Here is a 16,352-nt window from a genome sequence, read left to right as displayed (position 1 = left end):
CCCAAACCCCTTTGGACCTCAACGTTTCATCACCCCTCAAATTTTCCTGCCTCCTCAACAGCCGTGCTGGCGCCTGAAGGATCTAGGGGGAGGGGGGGATTAGTGGCCCAGGGCCTGTCAGGAAGGATGCAGGCTGGGAGGCTGGGTGTTCGGTGGCGGGAATGGTTTTTAAACAGATGGCACTCCCTCCCCACTCCAACTCCAGCCTCATACCCACTTCCCTTTGTCAGGAAGGGGGCCTGGTGCCACTTCTCCATGACCACCTGCTCTCTCTGTCTTTGCCACTTTCAGTTCCAGACTTGAACCCAGAAATTTGGCACTTCCAGCCCCTCTGATGTTCCCCCAACACCCCCATCTCTGTGCCTTTGCTCATATGACTCCATTCCCCGGTAATGCCCTTCCTCCGCAAGGCGCACTCATCCTTCATGGCCCTGTTCACCTCTCACCTCCACTGGGAAGCCCCTAAGATGCCCCCATGTGCACACAGTTAGAACGCAGCTCTGGTCTTGACCACGCCCTCGTGCCCTGCCCTGGAGGTGCACTGCCTCCGACCTTCCCATGAGCTTCTCTTTAAACAAAGGGTTCTGCAGCTCCAGAAAGTTTGAAAATGCCTTGGCGCTGGTGTGCCGTCTCCCAGAGTCCGGCACAGAGAAGGTGCTCAGTCCTCGTTTGCTTCCCCCATTGCGGCCTGCCAGTCCCGGGAGATCAGGGAGGGTGAGGGGGCCAGTGCTGGGAGGAGCTTGGGCTCCAGGCACACCCTGAGTGTGCCCGGGCAAAGCAGAGACAGACTGCCAGGAGCTGTGCCCAGGGCTGGAGGCTCTGGGGCGGGAGTCTGTTGCTGCCCACCAGCCGTACTGGCGAGAGCGGGCTGGGCATGTGTGTGTGCGCATGTCCATGTATGTGATGTTTGTATCTGTGTCTGTATGTCCCTGTATATGTGTGTGGTCTGGTCTTTGTGTCTCTGTGTATGTGCATGTGTCTGTGCATGGGTATGTCTGGTCTCTGTGTGTATGTGTGTGTGTCCCTGCCTGGCACAGGGTGTGAGGACCCTGCCCCTGCCGTGTTTCCCTGTGATCGCTCGCTCACGTCCACCCCACAGTGGTCAGAATGATCTGATCTCTCTCCTACCATAGGTAGTTACTATATATCATGGATAATACAATCCCACTGCGTGTCCTAAACTTCAATTTAATTCAGACTTATCAGTCACCTCTGGGCTCCAGGGTCCGGGACACCTGCCGGGGACTGAGACCCGCAGCCTCAGAGAAGACGTGGGAGGGGGAAGGGCTGGGATTGAGGAGCACCTGGGGTTGCCTTGGGGAGAGACTGGCCAGCCCGCTCAGATGTGCATGGGCTCTGCTGTGTGCCAGGGCCTGTGTGTGTACAAACACACACAGACACGCACACATGGAGTCTGGGTCAAAGGTTGGAGCTTGTTGCCTCCCTGAAGGTGAGGCAGCTGATACCCAGCCTTGCCCTGTGACCATGTCCATCCTGGAATTTATGACCACATGCCAGGCACTGTGGTAGGTGCTGGGGAGACGGTGATAAAAACACTGCCTTTGTAGGGCTCCCTGAGCAGCTGAGTACAGCCGAGGATGTCTCCTGACCTGCAGGGGCCAGTCATCTCCCCATGCCACCTGCCCTATGACACATTCTAGAAAGCCCAGGATGGAGGAGACCTTTTTGTCAGGAGAAGGCTGGAGTGGAGCTACGCCAGGCCCAGAGCTGGCCAAGGCTGGCCCAGGCCAGCTGCCCTGGCACAGGGGTGCAGGCACAGGCTGGCACGGACAGGCACAGGCCGGCACCCTCGGGGGCTGGTCCTGTGAGGCACCAGCACGTGGGCGGACGGGTTGCTTGGGGATTCAGGGGCACCACGGGGAGGGGGCCGAATAGCTGGAAACAAAGGGCGGGGCGATAGCTGGGGGTGGAAGGCTGTGAGCTGGACCCCAGCACAGGGCTGGGTTTGCTGGGCTGAGGACCCTGCACAGAGCCAGTCAGAAAATGAAAGCTACGCTCTGCCTAAATGCCCCCGCGTGGCCCACCCAGCCCTGGCCCTGAATCCCTCTCTCCTCCCCGGGACAAGGGAGATCTGAGCACCCCAGGATTGGGCAGTTTTCGGGGGCGGCGGTGGTGGTAGGAAAAAGGGGGAGTTTGAAGCCCAGTTGAGGGTGGAGACTGAGTGACTCGTCAGCGAAGAAGCATTGCAGGAGGTCCCCGGGGCCCCCATCCCCCTCCTGCAGCGCAGCACACCGTTAGTGGGGTGGGTCCTCATGCCAACTGGCCTAGCGCTTAGTGGCTACTGTAGCCCTAGTGTAGGTAACCAGTATAACCCTAGCTATTGGATTCATTACTTAACCTCTCTGAGCTTCAGTCCCCAAGTGCAAAGTGGGGATGAGAAGGGTAGGACGTGCCCACCTCACGGGGCTCTTATGGGGTCAGCACCGTTCCTGGTCCACCGTGAGTGCTCAGGAAAGATCAGATCTTGTCACTGAGAGTCCTCACGGATCCTTGAGATGGGCCCTCGTGCACAAGCCCCAGCACACTGAGGGACACTGATGTGTGTCCCAGACACGGTGCCTGGCTGCGAGTCGGCCTCACTCCCACACAGTCACGACATTTGGGCCACACTCACAAGTGTTTAGGACATGACAGACTTCCAGAATCTCCCTGGGCAGACGCCTTCCTCCTCTTAAGCCCCACAGGTGCAGTGGGCACGGGCAAGCACCAGCAAGAATGCCGCCCCAGGTGAGGGCACAGGGACACACAGAGTCACACCCAGATACCATGTGCTCAGGAGAGCACCTGTCTAGGACACACACAAGGGCGCTCCCAAGCAGGTACTCCTCAACCACTCCCACCGCCTGCCCGCAGGGCCTAATATGGGAGGAGGACTCTGCCTACAGAAGGAATTGTCAGCTGGGACAGGGTCACAGTCCTCCAGGAGGTCTGAGCCATCCCCACACCCCTCCGGGAGGACAGGGGTCTGTGGTGGCCTGGTGAGGATGCGTGCCAGGTGGGGCAGGAGCTGGCCAGGAGAGGAGAGCCATGGTTGAGAGGCCTCAGTGGGGAAGGTAGGTGCCCTGAGCTGGAGGAGGTCCTGAGGGCAGATTTGGGTGTGATGGGGACCTTCTTAGTCCCCACTGGGGGCATGGACTGGATGGGGACGGGGAGGCATGCGGTTGGGTCTCTCCCAGGCCCCTCTGCGTGCTCCCCTCTTCCCGCCCCTCAGTCTACTCTGCAGGCTCTTTGTATTTGCTGTGGGTTCCCTGAGGCCCCAGCCCTGGCTGCCGTGCCCTCTGGGGAGAGCTGGGGCTCACGCATTTGTTTGAGCTTTCAGTGCTGGGGAAGCTGGGAGGGGCCAGGATAAGGGGCCAGCCACGCCCAGAGCCGAGGTTTTCCTACCGGCCCCGCCTGTGTGGTATGAGGCAGAATGGGGGGGCGGGGGGGGGCTCTGGAAGAAGGATCCCTTTTTGAGATGCCAGGAGGAAGAACAACTGTTTCAACCTGGCTCTGAAGAACCAAGTCAGGGAGAAATTAGCGGAGCAATTTCTGCACATCCCCATCTCTGCCGAGGGGAGACTCCGCAGTTCTGGGACAGCCTCCTGCAGGCCGGTTCAGAGCCAAGCCCGGAGGGGGCGAGTACGAACCTGCTCCTCGCAGCAGGCTGGTTTCTGCTCTGGGGCCAGGGTGAGCTGCGCCTCTCGCTGCCCTGCAGGAAGGCTGCCTCCAGGCAGGCCGAGGGTGGACAGCCTCTGGGTCTCCGAGGCGGGCAGACAGTGACAGGATGTGGGCTGGGGCTGGAGGACACCCGGTAGGTCTGTGTGGAGGGCGCCCCGTGTGGGGGCGGGGCTCGTTAGATGAGGAGGTGCTGGGGTGCACTTGGGTCTGTGTGGGTCCTGGGATGGAGTCTGGTCAGTTTTGGGTGAGAACACCACACACGTTTGCTTTTGTTTGCAACCCCTTTGGGTAAACAAAGAAACATGGGCTCATTTTGTAGCAACAGAAGTCGTTCAACTGAAGGAAGGACTTTACTCCACGATGGTTCCCACCAGGGCCCGGAGCCCCCGGAAACTCCCATGAACGTCCCAGGTTAGCAAGGCCCTGGGGGGGTTGGTCTAGATTAGAGCGGTCCAGAAGGATGAGAGGGGCTCAGCACGCAGGAGGGGATAAAAAGGGTGCTTCCACCTGTTACCATTTGAAGGAGGATAACCTGAGGCTGGCAGTTTACGGGGTCAGCCAGCCCCGCCTCTGCCTCCACACAGCGATGTCTCTAACCTTGGACTTGACCCCGGTTCTCCATACCCTCTTCGAGTCATCGGGAAGGAGATTCTCATCTTCCTGCTGAGGGAGTGGCTCCCGCAGTCTAACTTCGGTCCCTCCTGCTTCCCTGGCATCCTCTTTGCTCTAGCTCATCTTTCCCTGTGTGGTGCCACCTCCTGCTCACCCTCGGGTCCTGTCCTAGGAGTCCCTCCAGAAACACGGATACCGCCCACGCTCAGGCTTAGAGATTGTCTCTGAGACACACCTTCTCACAAACATTTGGCTCGAGGATGTTTTTGGGGGGGACGTGCATCCCTCCAAAACACCCCAAATATATTGCTTCCCTGGTCGGCCTTAGAGTCCGAGGATGCCTGGGGGACACCTTCTGTGTACTCACTCCTGAGGAGTAAGTTTGGTTAGTCAGAGACAATCCTTGCAACCGTCCTGTCGGGCAGCTCCTCAGAGGCCCAGCCCACACGTGTCTCTATGTGAACAATTGCTGGCAGAGAAGGTGCTGGAATGGAGTTGCATAAGGAGTGAAATCTGGCAGGGGGTAGGGTGTGGGGGTAGGTTGAGGGCTGAAGCTGGAGGAGTGCAGTGGCCAGGGGAGGGGGTGTGAGGGACGGCTCGGCCAGGTGGGGAATGGAAGACGGGCAGGCAGTAAGAGAGAGTGCAGAGAGACCGGGGGACACTTCTCCTGGGGTGGTGTGACTGCTTCCTTCCCACTCATGCTGAGCACTGGAAGGATGGGTGGACCTTGATTGACTTTGACGTCATGGGCTCAGGGACCCCTCTCTGTCTGTCCCACCTCCCACCTCCATCTTGCTGGCTGAGGACTCCTGATAGATCTCCCAGGAAATTAGGAAGAACTTTGACCTTGTGGCAAAAGCCTTGCTTGAGAGGTTCTGCAACCTGGCTAGAAAGGGTTAACTGGTGGGGCACCCTGGGGGGGCACTTGGGTGCCGCTGTCTCTAGGGCAGGAACTCCCTCCTCTTGAGGCTAAGAGTCAGGACACCAGCTCCCTGCCCCACCCCAGGAGCACTGGCCACGCAGGCCTCCCTGCAGGTGGCCCTTGATGTCCAGGGGCTCCTCTGGCCCCTCTGAGTGCAGCTGGGAGGGGGAGACTCAGAGGGTGGACCGAGGGAGCTTTCTGGCCAGAGGGTTGGGAGAGGAGACTGGGGCCGCTGCCCAAAGGGAGATCAGACCACCGAAGGAATGGATTATTTGGGATGTTCCTCCTCCCACCTCTCTCTGAGCAGAGGAGAAGGGACGCTGGTTCGGCAGGGCAGGGAATCTGGGGGGCCTTGGAGAATCAGGCTGAAAGGAAGCGGTGGTAGGGTCTGACCAGTTGCAGGCTGGGCAAGGAGAGGCAGGTACCCTGGGGGCTGGAAACCCGCCCTTCTCCAGGGCTGGGGCCATGGGCGCTCAAAGCCCACCCACCCTGGTCTGTCTGGATTCCCAAACCTCCAAACAACCTTGGCTGACGCTCTTCCTCCTGGGACTCAGGCTCAGCCCCCAGGGGCTGCAGCTGAAGGGTCCCTGCTTTGTTCCCGTGGAGCGGCAGGACTCTCCTTCCACAGGCACGGTCTCCTCTCACTGCCCTTTCTTCCTTCCCAGACCTTAGACCTTCTCCTGGAGACGGCGATGGGTTCGACTCTGGACACTGGCCGGGCTGCTTCCCCACCTCTGGCCCGTCCTGTAAGCCCCCTGAATTGCCCTCTCCTTCTAGACCCCCTAAACTGTGCCCCTCCCCCTCAGCCCCAGCCCCTTTCCTTACTAGAAAGCCAAACTTCGCACAGATCCTTCCCTCCCACGGTGAGGATGAGGAGGAGGGGCTTGAGGAGAAGGTGAGGCTGGGGGGTGGGAGGAAGAACAGGAATTTCAGCCCCGGTGGTCCCAGCCTCTCACCCTCTGGGATGTGACTTGCCTCAGTTTCTCCTCCCTATGTCCCCACTCCTGGGCAGGCCTTTGCCCAAACTTGTGCTCCACTCTCTCCTCTTCCACAGCCTCCCCCTCTGTCGAACTGAAGCAAGACTTTGCAAAGAGGTCACCCCGCAGAGGCAGAGCCAGGGCAACCTCAAGTCTGGGCAGCCAGGCTCCATCCCATCTAGGGACTTCTGGGGGCAGGCCAGGGTCTGGCCTGAGCCTCATGGATTGTCTGGCCCCGGACCGTCGCCCAAGGCAGGCCCTGTAGCCGCTGCCCTCTCTGCAGGCAGTCATTGCTGCCAGCCCAGTGGCCGGCCGGCTCAAATTCCTTGATACACTGCTGGGGTCCAGCTTCCTGGCCAGGCTCGGCCTGTCAGGGCCCCGCAGGATGCCACCCACATAGACAGGGCGGAGGGGATCTCTGGTCCGGCAGTCACTGTGGGGCTGGGGTGAGAAGTCAGACTGGCCCCAGCCAGCAGGCTGAGGTTCCTGCCCTGCCACTGCCCCCTCCCAAGTTGCGAGGAAACTGCGCGTGGAAGCCCCTGCCCACAGCGCCCTGGGAAGCCCCTGGGCTGGGAGACAAAAGCGGTTGGCCCCTACCTGGCGCCAGAGAAGGGTGTTGGCTCCGGCAGGTGGACGCTGCTCCAGGGGTGAGCCAAGCCAGCCCGGCCGCCAGCCCCCCTGGGCCGCCCTCCGCTCCTGCCCCGCTCTCTCAGCGGCTCGGTGCTGTCCTGGTGCGGCGGCGGCGGCGGCTAGGGGCGCGCATGTGTGTGTGTGTGTGTGCGCGCGTGTGTGCGCGCCCGGAGCCACTGCAGCATCTCTGCATCAAGATGTGCTCCTCCCTCTCCCAGGCTCCGCTCACTGGCTGGCTCCGGTCCTCAGCCAACGCTTGGGGGGCCCTGGAGATGGCTTCCTTTGGCCCCCCTCCCGCCCCCTTCCCGTCCCCACCCTCCCAGCTTTACCTCATTTGCTGTCATTTAAGGAGCAAGGAGCGAGCCAGGGCACCCGCGTCTTCCATAATGCATGGGCAGCTCAGCTCAGAGCGGGCGCTGTCTGGCCTGCCTGCCCCCCCCCCCCCATCCCCGCCCAGCCCAGAGCTGAAGGAGTGGGAGAGGGGTGGGGTGCAGGGGGAAGAGAAAGTGGCTTACTCCTCAAACCCTGGAGACTCTGGAGCCAGACTCCTTGTGTCCCCCAGAAATCCCTTACTAGAGGAAGGGATGCAAATCAGAATCCCCAGCTTTCAGCGGGGCAAGTGGGATGGAGCGGCCTCTGTTGCCTACCCTACGTCTTCATCTTTGTTGTTTCCTTGCTTAAAAGTAACACGGGTTCTTTGTCAAAGTATCCAAACATAAGTAGAAATTTAAAAATAGGTAGTGAAAGTCCCTTAACCAACTCAAGTTCCATGCCTCCAGGCTTATTATTTTCATGTGTATAATTCCATGAGTTATTAGTATTATTTTATGAAAATGGGATTACACAATGCATCATGATTTGCAAAATACTTTTAACTATATAGTAGATCTTGGACATCTTTCCACCTTCGTACATATGGGTCCAAGGCCCTTTTTAATCAACTAGCAGTTTGATATCATGAAAAGCTCATAGACTGCGGGTCTGAACCTCTGAAGGGCAGTCTGAGCCCTGCTACTGATTGGCTGTGTGTGCTAGGCTCAGTGCCCTGACCTCTCTGAGCCTCACTGCTAACCTGAAGGGGTTAAAGATGGCCAAAGTCCCTGCCAGCTCTGAGATTCTAGGTGCTCACCAGGTCAGTGACATAGCTCTCTTGCTTTGCTCCTGTCATGCGGGGGGTGTGCCCAGGACGGCCGGGGCCTCAAGACAGACCAACCAGCCATCTGCGGTGGCAGTCAGCCCTGTCAGGCTGTCACTGTTGTCTCACCCCCTCCGGTCCACCTGCTGTCCGGCTCACACAGGCAAGACCGTGAGCAGTCCAGATGCTGAAACAGCTGGCAGGGCCAGGCCGGCCTCAGAGTTTTAAATGGCAAACCTGTCAAACCTGGAGTGAGGCTCCACGTCTGCCCAAGCGGAGGCGGGCACAGGGGCCGGGGACAGACCTGGGCCGAGTGAGAGGGCCTGCAGAAGGGGGAGGGACGTGGAGGGGGGAGGGCCTGCTGCCCAGCCTCCAAGGCCCTGAATGCCTGCCCGGGTCCCACCTGCTCTCCCTTGCCGCCCTCCTGCTCCTCCTTGAAGGGCTCTCTCAGCTCGGGCGACGGTCCCCATTGTCCTGGCGGAGAGACGCCTCACTGCGCTGACACTGACAACCTGGAGTGCTGCTCCGCACATCCTTCCAGGACGCCCTTCCCTTTCCTGCCTCTACCCACCGTGGCCCCGTCTGTCTTCCTGGGCTCGCACGTTGGCCCTGAGCTCCTGAGGTGAACCTTGCCCGCTGATGCCACCCAGGTCAGCCCAGGCTCTGGAGAGACAGCTGCAAGTTGTCTCCAAGCAGAAGGCAGCTGCCAAGAAAGGGATGGCCCAACGGCCACGGCACTGGCTGCCTTAGGGGCCAAGGGTCTGGAAATGCTTGCAAGGATTGCTTTAGATTGAGACAGCCGTCTTTGTGACTATTTTAGGACAGTGCTGCCCCTGTGGTGAGGGCTGAGTCCTTGGGGAGGGCCACGGTCCCCCCTCCATTAGCATAGGTGACCTGGGTCCCTAAGATTCTCACAGATCCCTCTGCAACCCACGGCCCCGCCCCAGGTGCACTCCCGCAGCCACAGTAAGTGAGAACCACGGCACTAACCACACCCGGGCCTGCACTTAGGAGACGCGTCCCACCTTCCCAACCCCTCATCTTCTGACCGCTCAACCTCTCAGCTGAGCCTGGGACAGACGTATTTGGGGGTTATTGGGGTCCTCACTGCCAGCCTCTAAGGTGCTCCTGTTTCTGACAAGAGCATAGGGAAGGCATTTCGGGGTCCAGGCTGAGTTTTGCTTGTGAGATCCATTAGCTTGATAATGACCAAAATATTTTATAATATCATTATTAACTATTATAGAAATTATTAACGCAGTTAGCGTGTCTCCAATCTGCCAGGAGCTGTGCCCAGCGCTTCACCTGAATTACCCACCCAAGGGGCACGTGTCGTTACTGCTGTTCTCACTTTACAGGTGATGCTCAGAGAGGTGAAGGAACTTGCTCAAAGTAGACAGTAAACAAGGCGAGAAGCAGAGCCGCAGTCTGCCTCCAGCATCCGTGGTTGAACCTCGCTGCTGTTGCTCCTGCTGCCCACTGCCTGCCCTTCCGGGGTGGGCAGAGTAGGGACAGGACAATGTCCGCTCTTTTGGTGCCTTCCAGGTGCCCGGATCCTCAGTACGGTGGACCGTAAGGGGCACCTCATCAGGACATCTGTGCGTTGCCCTGAGCGGGACACCCTGTCTCCAAGTCCAGTCCCCACAGACTCCCAGACAGGGCAGAGAAGGCCAGCGGAGACGATCAGGTGGCTAATCAAATGGGTCACTGATTTGCCTGTAAACATGTGGCGACCCCCGGAGGGGGAGCCCCCAGAAGGCATCTCGAGGGCCACCCAACCCATCCCAGACCATCTGCTCCCTCCTGCGGCAGCTCCACTGGATCAATAGCAAAGGAGTCCAGTGGCTCTCCAAACGGTCACGGAGGGGCCATGGGCCCAGCCACCGGGCACCAGTGAGGAGGGCCTGAGACCTTGCCAGGGCCCCCCGGCTCTGATGGCGTTCATCTCCCTCCTCCTCGGCCCAAGCCTCACACATCCTTTCCTGGCCTCTGCGGCCACCAGCACCTGGACCTCTAGTTTTGGACATCAGACCCTTTTCTAAAGCTCCCAGGAGACCATGTGCTTATGGAGCAGCCTCTCTGCCTAGAACAGAGTCCCAGATTCCTCATCTGGAAAATGGAGGTTAAGACACAAACCTCACTGAACTGATGTGAGCGTTGGATTATGCACGGACGGTGCCAAGCACATAGTAGTTACTTAGTAAAACCAGTACTTCCTTTGGGCCTTTGTGGGATTCAGCCTCCCCATCTGAAACACAGGGTATGTGCCCACACAGCTGCAGCTTTCTCTGCTGCGCCGGTCGGGGCGCCTCGGGTCTGCAGTCCAGAGCACTGGACTTTGTCTCAGCTCTGTCACTCCTAGCAAGATGGCACTGTGCAGCTCAGGAAAGGACACTTAATTCCTCTGAGAATCCATTTCCTCATCAGTAAAATGGGAATAATCTCATTCCTGCTGAGGATGGTTGTGAAGACTTGTGAAACATAGTGATTTTTTTTTCTTTTTAGGAAGATTAGCCCTGAGCTAACATCTGCTGCCAATCCTCCTCTTTTTTTTTTTTCCTGAGGAAGACTGACCCTGAGCTAACACCCGTGCCCATCTTCCTCTACTTTATACGTGGGACGCCTACCACAGCATGGCTTGCCAAGCAGTGCCATGTCCATACCCGGGATCTGAACTGGTGAACCCTGGGCTGCCAAAGCGAAACATGCACACTTAACTGCTGCACCACCGGGCTGGACCCAACATAGCGATTTTTAAAAGCACCTTTTGTATGGCCAAGTGCCACACAAAGTACCGGTGATTACTCCCTCGACTGTGCAGTCTCTGAAGGCAGGGCTTACCTCACTAATGCCTCTCTTTCCCAGCCCCCACCCTCCACTGAGCTCAGTGCCCAGCACACAGTCCATAAATATTGTTGACTGGGTGAACACATGCAGGAGAATAACTGCCATAAGTTCCGATGGTGCGAGGCAGGAGCTGGGAGGTGGATGAAGGTGGGGTGTCGTCCTGAACTGGGCCTGGATAACAGAGAGGAGGTGGGGGGTGCACTCCTGGCGTGGCGCTGTTGGCGACCGGACAGGGCACGATTTGTGCGGGACCAGGAGAAGCTGAGCTGACTGAGCGGGGGTTCTGGAGGGGAAATCTCAATTCTCTGACGACATTTGCCTTCCTAATTTCACTTGAGGCCCTGGAGGGGTCTGTGGCCCAAAGGGGCCTAATTATTCTCTTAGCCATTTCAACCCAGGGCTCTTGGAGCTTCTTTTGCAGGCTTATAATAGACAATGCTAATGTCATTATTAATATTTAATAGTAATGATGCTAATAATGCCCTGCATTTATATGGTCTCTCCAAAGAGCTCAAATAACCCTGAGTTTTTTTTGTGAAACGATTTGGCCGGTGTGGGAGGGGGGAGAGCGGGAGGGCAGGTGCAGTGGAGAGAGACTGAGTCATAGGGAAACTGAAGCTCAGGAAGGTCAAATGATTGGGCCGAGGTCATGAGCGGTGGAGGCAGAGCTGGGCCTAGGATTGTGTTATCGGGCTCCCTGCCTGGAGCTCGGCCCAAGACTCCAGCTGGGCATCTGGATCTGAGAAGGACGTCCCTGGTGCGGGCATCTTCTGGCAAGACTGAAATGTCCCGGTTGGGGGCAGCTGTGGCCCTGGATGTGGCTGGGCTCCAGAGCGGCGGTCTCTGTGCGTTCTTTACTAAGCCTGCCTGGGGTGGCTAAGCACAGCCCTGAACCCGTTTTCCAGGATCTCTGGATGTCTGATGTACAATCTCCTGGAAGCAGCTTCAATCAACCCATGTCAGTGCACGGACCCTTTCTCTAATCACTCAGCCTTCTTTTTTTTTTGAGGAAGATTAGCCCTGAACTAACTACTGCCAATCCTCCTCTTTTTGCTGAGGAAGACTGGCCTTGAGCTAACATCCATGCCCATCTTCCTCTGCTTTATACATGGGATGCCTAACACAGCATGGCTTTTGCCAAGCGGTGCCATGTCCGCACCCGGGTTCCGAACCGGCGAACCCCGGGCCACCAAGAAGTGAAACGTGCGCACTTAACTGCTGCACCACCGGGCCGGCCCCTCACTCAGCCTTCTTGTGCTGACTTTGCTATCTTTATATTCCCCACTACAGTTTGTCAGGGCCAAGAATGCACCCAAAATATATGGTTACTTAAAAGCTGCACATTGGAATTTCAGGGCTGCTGTGAGCGCTGCCCAGGGAACTGCGTTACATCAGAACGGTGAGCGGTGCCCCCTGGAAGGAGACGGCACAGAGCCGGGGGATGGCAGTGGGCTTTGGAGTCAGATGTTGATGCCAATTCCACCCGCTCTATTGACTGGCTGCTGTGTGCCCTCAGGCTTCTCTAAGCATCGGCTTCGTCGTCTGTAAAATGGAGATGAGACTGCCTCAAAGGGTTGTGTGGATGAGACGAGGTGATGTGCACATGTGGGACAGCAGTGGAGGGGGCAGTGGGTGTCTCAAGGTTCTGGCACCGTTGGAGGGACTGTCCCGTGTGGGTGATGGCGTCCTGGTCCGGCGGTTCCCGAGACGTGGCCTCGACTCCTCTCTGCTGGCTAGCTTCCTTTGGTTTCTGGCCATTTCTGAGTCAGTTTTGTGAGCCTTCTCATTGACTCTGCAGGCCACCTGACAGCCTTGTGGTGAGTCTGTTCTCTGCTCACGGTGGCCAAAGTCTGCTTCTGTGGCCTGCCACCGAGAGCCGGGACCAATTCATGACTTAAGGCTCCTAGCACAGTGCCTGGGACCGAAGAAGCACTCAATAAATGATAGGCAGAAATTGTCAGAGAAGTGTCGTATCCACCCACCCACCCACCCATCCATTAAATAAGCAAATATTGAGCACTTCTTGTACCAAGCACTGTCCCAAATGCTGAAGAGGAGAAGACGTGGGATGCCCCTTGAGGAGCTCACAGTGCAGTGGCGGGATGACATGTACAAATAATGGAGATACAATCCAGTAAGCGCTGTCGCTCAAGTTTGCGCAAAATGTCGTGGTGGGGTGCCTGCCATGGCCTAGTGAGGCTCAGGAACAGAGAAAACATTTCAGAGAAAGCTGAGTCCTGACGGGAGACTCTGAGCTCACTAGGCAGACCAGGTGTCCATGGCATGGGTTGGGAGGAGGGAGCAAGGACATGGTTCCAGGAAGGAGCGACAGCTCGTGCAAAGGCTGCAGCATGGCAGAAGTGGTGAGCTTGAGGAGAGAGTCGGTCAGCATGTCTGGACTTGAGGGTGCAAGGTGGGACGAGACTGGAGGGGATGCGGGGACCGTCCACGAAGCCTCGTGAGCCCTGGAGGGGCTTCACTGGAGAGCAGTGGGGACTGGCGGAGGGGTCTGAGCCAGCAGGAGATGGGCTGAGATGTGCCCTCGGGGCGGTGGGGAGGGAGCACCACACAAAGCAGATGCAGACCTGGAGGCAGGGAGGCCGGCTAGGCAGGCATGGGCAGAGAAGAGGTGATGAGGACCTGGAAAGGCTAAGACCTGTACCAGCCAGCCAGAAGTCTTCACTTGGATGTCCATGGGCCTCTCACATCCCTGCATGGGACCCACCCCTTCTGTGATGGTGAGTTTTATGTGTCAACTTGGCTAGGCTACGGTACCCAACTGTTTAATTAAACACTGATCTAGGTATGCTGTGAAAGTACTTTACAGATGTGGTTAACATCTGCAATCAGTTGACTTTAAGTAAAATGATTACCCTCCATAATGTAGGTGGGCCTCATGCAAGCAGTTGAAGGGCCTTAAAAGCACAACTGAGGATTCCCTGAGGAAGAAGAAATGCTGCTCTCAAACTGCAGCATCAGCTCCTGCCTGAGTTTCCGGCCTGCCAGCTGGCCTACAGCAAACAGAGCCGGCCCCCACAATCGTGGAAGGCAATTTCTCGAAATAAATCCTGTGTGTGTGTCTGTATATATGTATACACACACACGTAGACATGATATGTGTGTACTGTACACACACACAGACCCTACTGATTCTGTTTCTCGGGAGAACCCTGACTGATACACCCCCCCTGCCCTGGCCACCTGCCGTTCCTCCTGGGTTCCCTGCCCTCCAGACCTCACCTCCTCAATGACTCCTCCCTCCCTCCCCCTCCCCTGGGTCCTGCCTACCACTCAGTCCTGCCACTTCTGCCTCCTGAAGCCTCTCCTATGCATGCCCGCAACCTTCACTGCCCCCCTCACCTGTGTTCACCTGAATTCTTACCATCTGTCCTTGCCAGGCTTCCTGCTTCCTGTCTTGTCCTGTCCCCTCCCCTCCCCAGCTGTCAGAGAAGGCTCCCTAAAATGCAAATCACTCTCCTGCTGAAAAGTCTTCGGCTTCTCTTGCCTCCAGGCTGATGCAGGCTCCTTCCTGTGACACACCGCTCTCGCTCTCAGCTCATTGTCACCTGCCCCCCTCTTCCTTTCCCAACCCAGCTCACTCCTGCCATATTCACCGCTTTCTGAAAAGGGCTGGCCTCTCTCCTTTCCCTGTCCTCAGGTGGTCCCTTGTTCAGAATAGTCACCCTTCTCCCTTAGGTACACCTGGCTAAATCCTCCTTGCTCTCAAGAATTGGTCCAGTGTCACCCCTCTATGAAGCCTGGCCTGCCTGACCCTCTCTAAGGCACTGGGTGGCCCTGTTCAGTGCCCTTGTCCCTCGACAGGCATCCCTTTCACTGATCTGCATGGTGACGGGATGTCCCCCCCGAGTCTTCTCTCTCTGTACCCTCATAATCGTGTCTGGGGCTCAGTATATATTTGTTAAATGAACTGATGAGTGGGCCACCCATTCCTCTCTGGGGTTCAGGATGCGGGTAGAGCAGACCATGTTTGTGCAGAGCCGGCTACTTCTTTCCCCATCCTGGATGACGTGCAGGCAGGGCCACCCACTTAGTGCAAATCCCTCCAGGCAGATGCAGCATCGCCCCAGGGCACACACCTCAGTGAGGGGAGCCTGGGCCAGGCCTAGCTCCCGTTCACCCCCTCATCAGATGTCCCCGGCAGGGCACAGTCATATGTGGTGGCCCAGCCTGAAGGCCCATGAGAGATGCTGTTCCCCTGGGTCAGAGAGAACAGCCTGTCCCCGGCCTGGCAGAACTTGTGATTGGGGTGCAGGTCTTCCTGGGGAAAGGCTGAGGTCCAGGGCCGGCTTCAGGGTGTGCAGCCTGTGTAGTCACACGGGGTCCGGCTTCAGAAGAGCCTGTGCTGGCTTAATGCTCTTCTGCTGTGCTCTTGGAATTATTATAATTTTTGAGTCAGGGGTCCAGTATTCTCATTTTGCATCAGACACTGCAAATTATGTAGCTGGTCCTGCTGAGGTCAGTGGGGTCACCCCACTGAAAACAGTACCCAGAATTATTGGGCCAAAGGGAACCGGGGGTGACTGATTCCCTCCACCTGCTCAGGGGAGCAGGACCCCGTCCACAACTTCAGCCTCTGCCCTGTCTTTGTTAACCTCTAGGAGCAGGTCAACAGGGACCCTGTTGACAAGGATCCTTTGGGATCCTTGAAGCCAGGAATGTGGTCTATGTGCTAAGAACGCGTTTCACATTTTTAAATGGTTGAAGAAAACAAAAAGAAAAATGTTTTGTGATATATGAAAATACTATGAAATTCAAATGTCAATGCTCATAAAGATGTATTGGAACACGGCCTCTCGCGTTCACTCACACGCTGTCTGGCCGCTTTCACGCGACGTCGGCTCGTTGCAGCAGAGACTGTATGACCTGAAGAGATTGACTCTCTGGGCCTTTACAGAAAATGTTTGCCAACCGCTAGCTTAAGCTGTCCCTTTGTCACCTGGAGCCTGGGAAGCATGAACGTGGGGTGGGGTGTCAGTCACTGACTCTCAGTGCCTTAGCTGAGTGGTTCTCAACCAGGGGACTTCAGTGACGTCCAGAGACGTTTTTGGTTATCGTGATGAGGGTGGGATGTGTGCTGCTGGCGTCTAGCAGGCAGAGGTCAGGCATGCTGCTAAACATCCTTTAATGCATAGGACAGTGCCCCCACCTAAGAATTACCCAATCCCAGATGTCAGCAGGGCCGAGCTTGAGGAACCCTGTGTGAAAGCTCAGGACAGAGGCAGGCCAGGTTCCTGGGAGGTCTTCTGGGCTGAGGAACTGGCCAGAACTTCCACTGCCCTGGAACTGAGCAGCCCAAAGGCTGTGTGATGGGGAGGGGGCAATGGGGAGGACCAAGCACGAGGCTTCCCCTTTCCTTGGCGCCCTGGGGCTCTGAGACCTGCTCCCGGCCCTGGGCAGGCCTCACATGGGAGAACAGCCGCTCTGCCTGCAGCTCCCCGAGGAAGAGGACAGGTGCCCATCTTCTTGGGCAGGTGAGCTTGGCCCCAGAAGGGACAAGGGTTATTGAGGCTGCTAACCAAGGCCATAA

At 57.4% G+C, this 16,352-nt stretch overlaps 1 protein-coding gene and 1 long non-coding RNA gene across 5 annotated transcripts in view; one reads left to right on the top strand and one right to left on the bottom strand.

Moving 5' to 3' along the window:
• The window catches only part of CNTN2 (contactin 2), a 31,996-nt gene extending 24,729 nt beyond the window's left edge, over window positions 1–7,267 (bottom strand). Inside the window, exons 1-2 of one of the 4 annotated variants that reach the window (XM_070591237.1) lie at window positions 7,152–7,249; window positions 3,651–3,820 (exon numbers count right to left, since the gene is read on the bottom strand). In XM_070591237.1, coding sequence (XP_070447338.1) covers window positions 3,651–3,820; window positions 7,152–7,166 — 185 coding nt within the window. In that variant the 5' untranslated portion in view covers window positions 7,167–7,249. Of the gene's footprint in view, window positions 1–3,650; window positions 3,821–6,789 lie in introns of all 4 variants that reach the window. The other 3 variants (XM_070591240.1, XM_070591238.1, XM_070591239.1) reach the window with 3 other exon arrangements.
• On the top strand, window positions 3,991–12,764 carry LOC139078923 (uncharacterized). Its single transcript, XR_011532114.1, has 3 exons — window positions 3,991–4,092; window positions 5,881–5,961; window positions 9,316–12,764. It is a non-coding gene; the product is annotated as an uncharacterized lncRNA (long non-coding RNA).
• The last annotated feature ends 3,588 nt before the right edge of the window (window positions 12,765–16,352 follow it).

Source organism: Equus przewalskii, chromosome 23 (genome assembly GCF_037783145.1).
Source record: "Equus przewalskii isolate Varuska chromosome 23, EquPr2, whole genome shotgun sequence".
In the NCBI taxonomy this organism is placed as follows: domain Eukaryota; kingdom Metazoa; phylum Chordata; class Mammalia; order Perissodactyla; family Equidae; genus Equus; species Equus przewalskii.
This window is presented reverse-complemented; position numbering and strand designations above follow the sequence as displayed.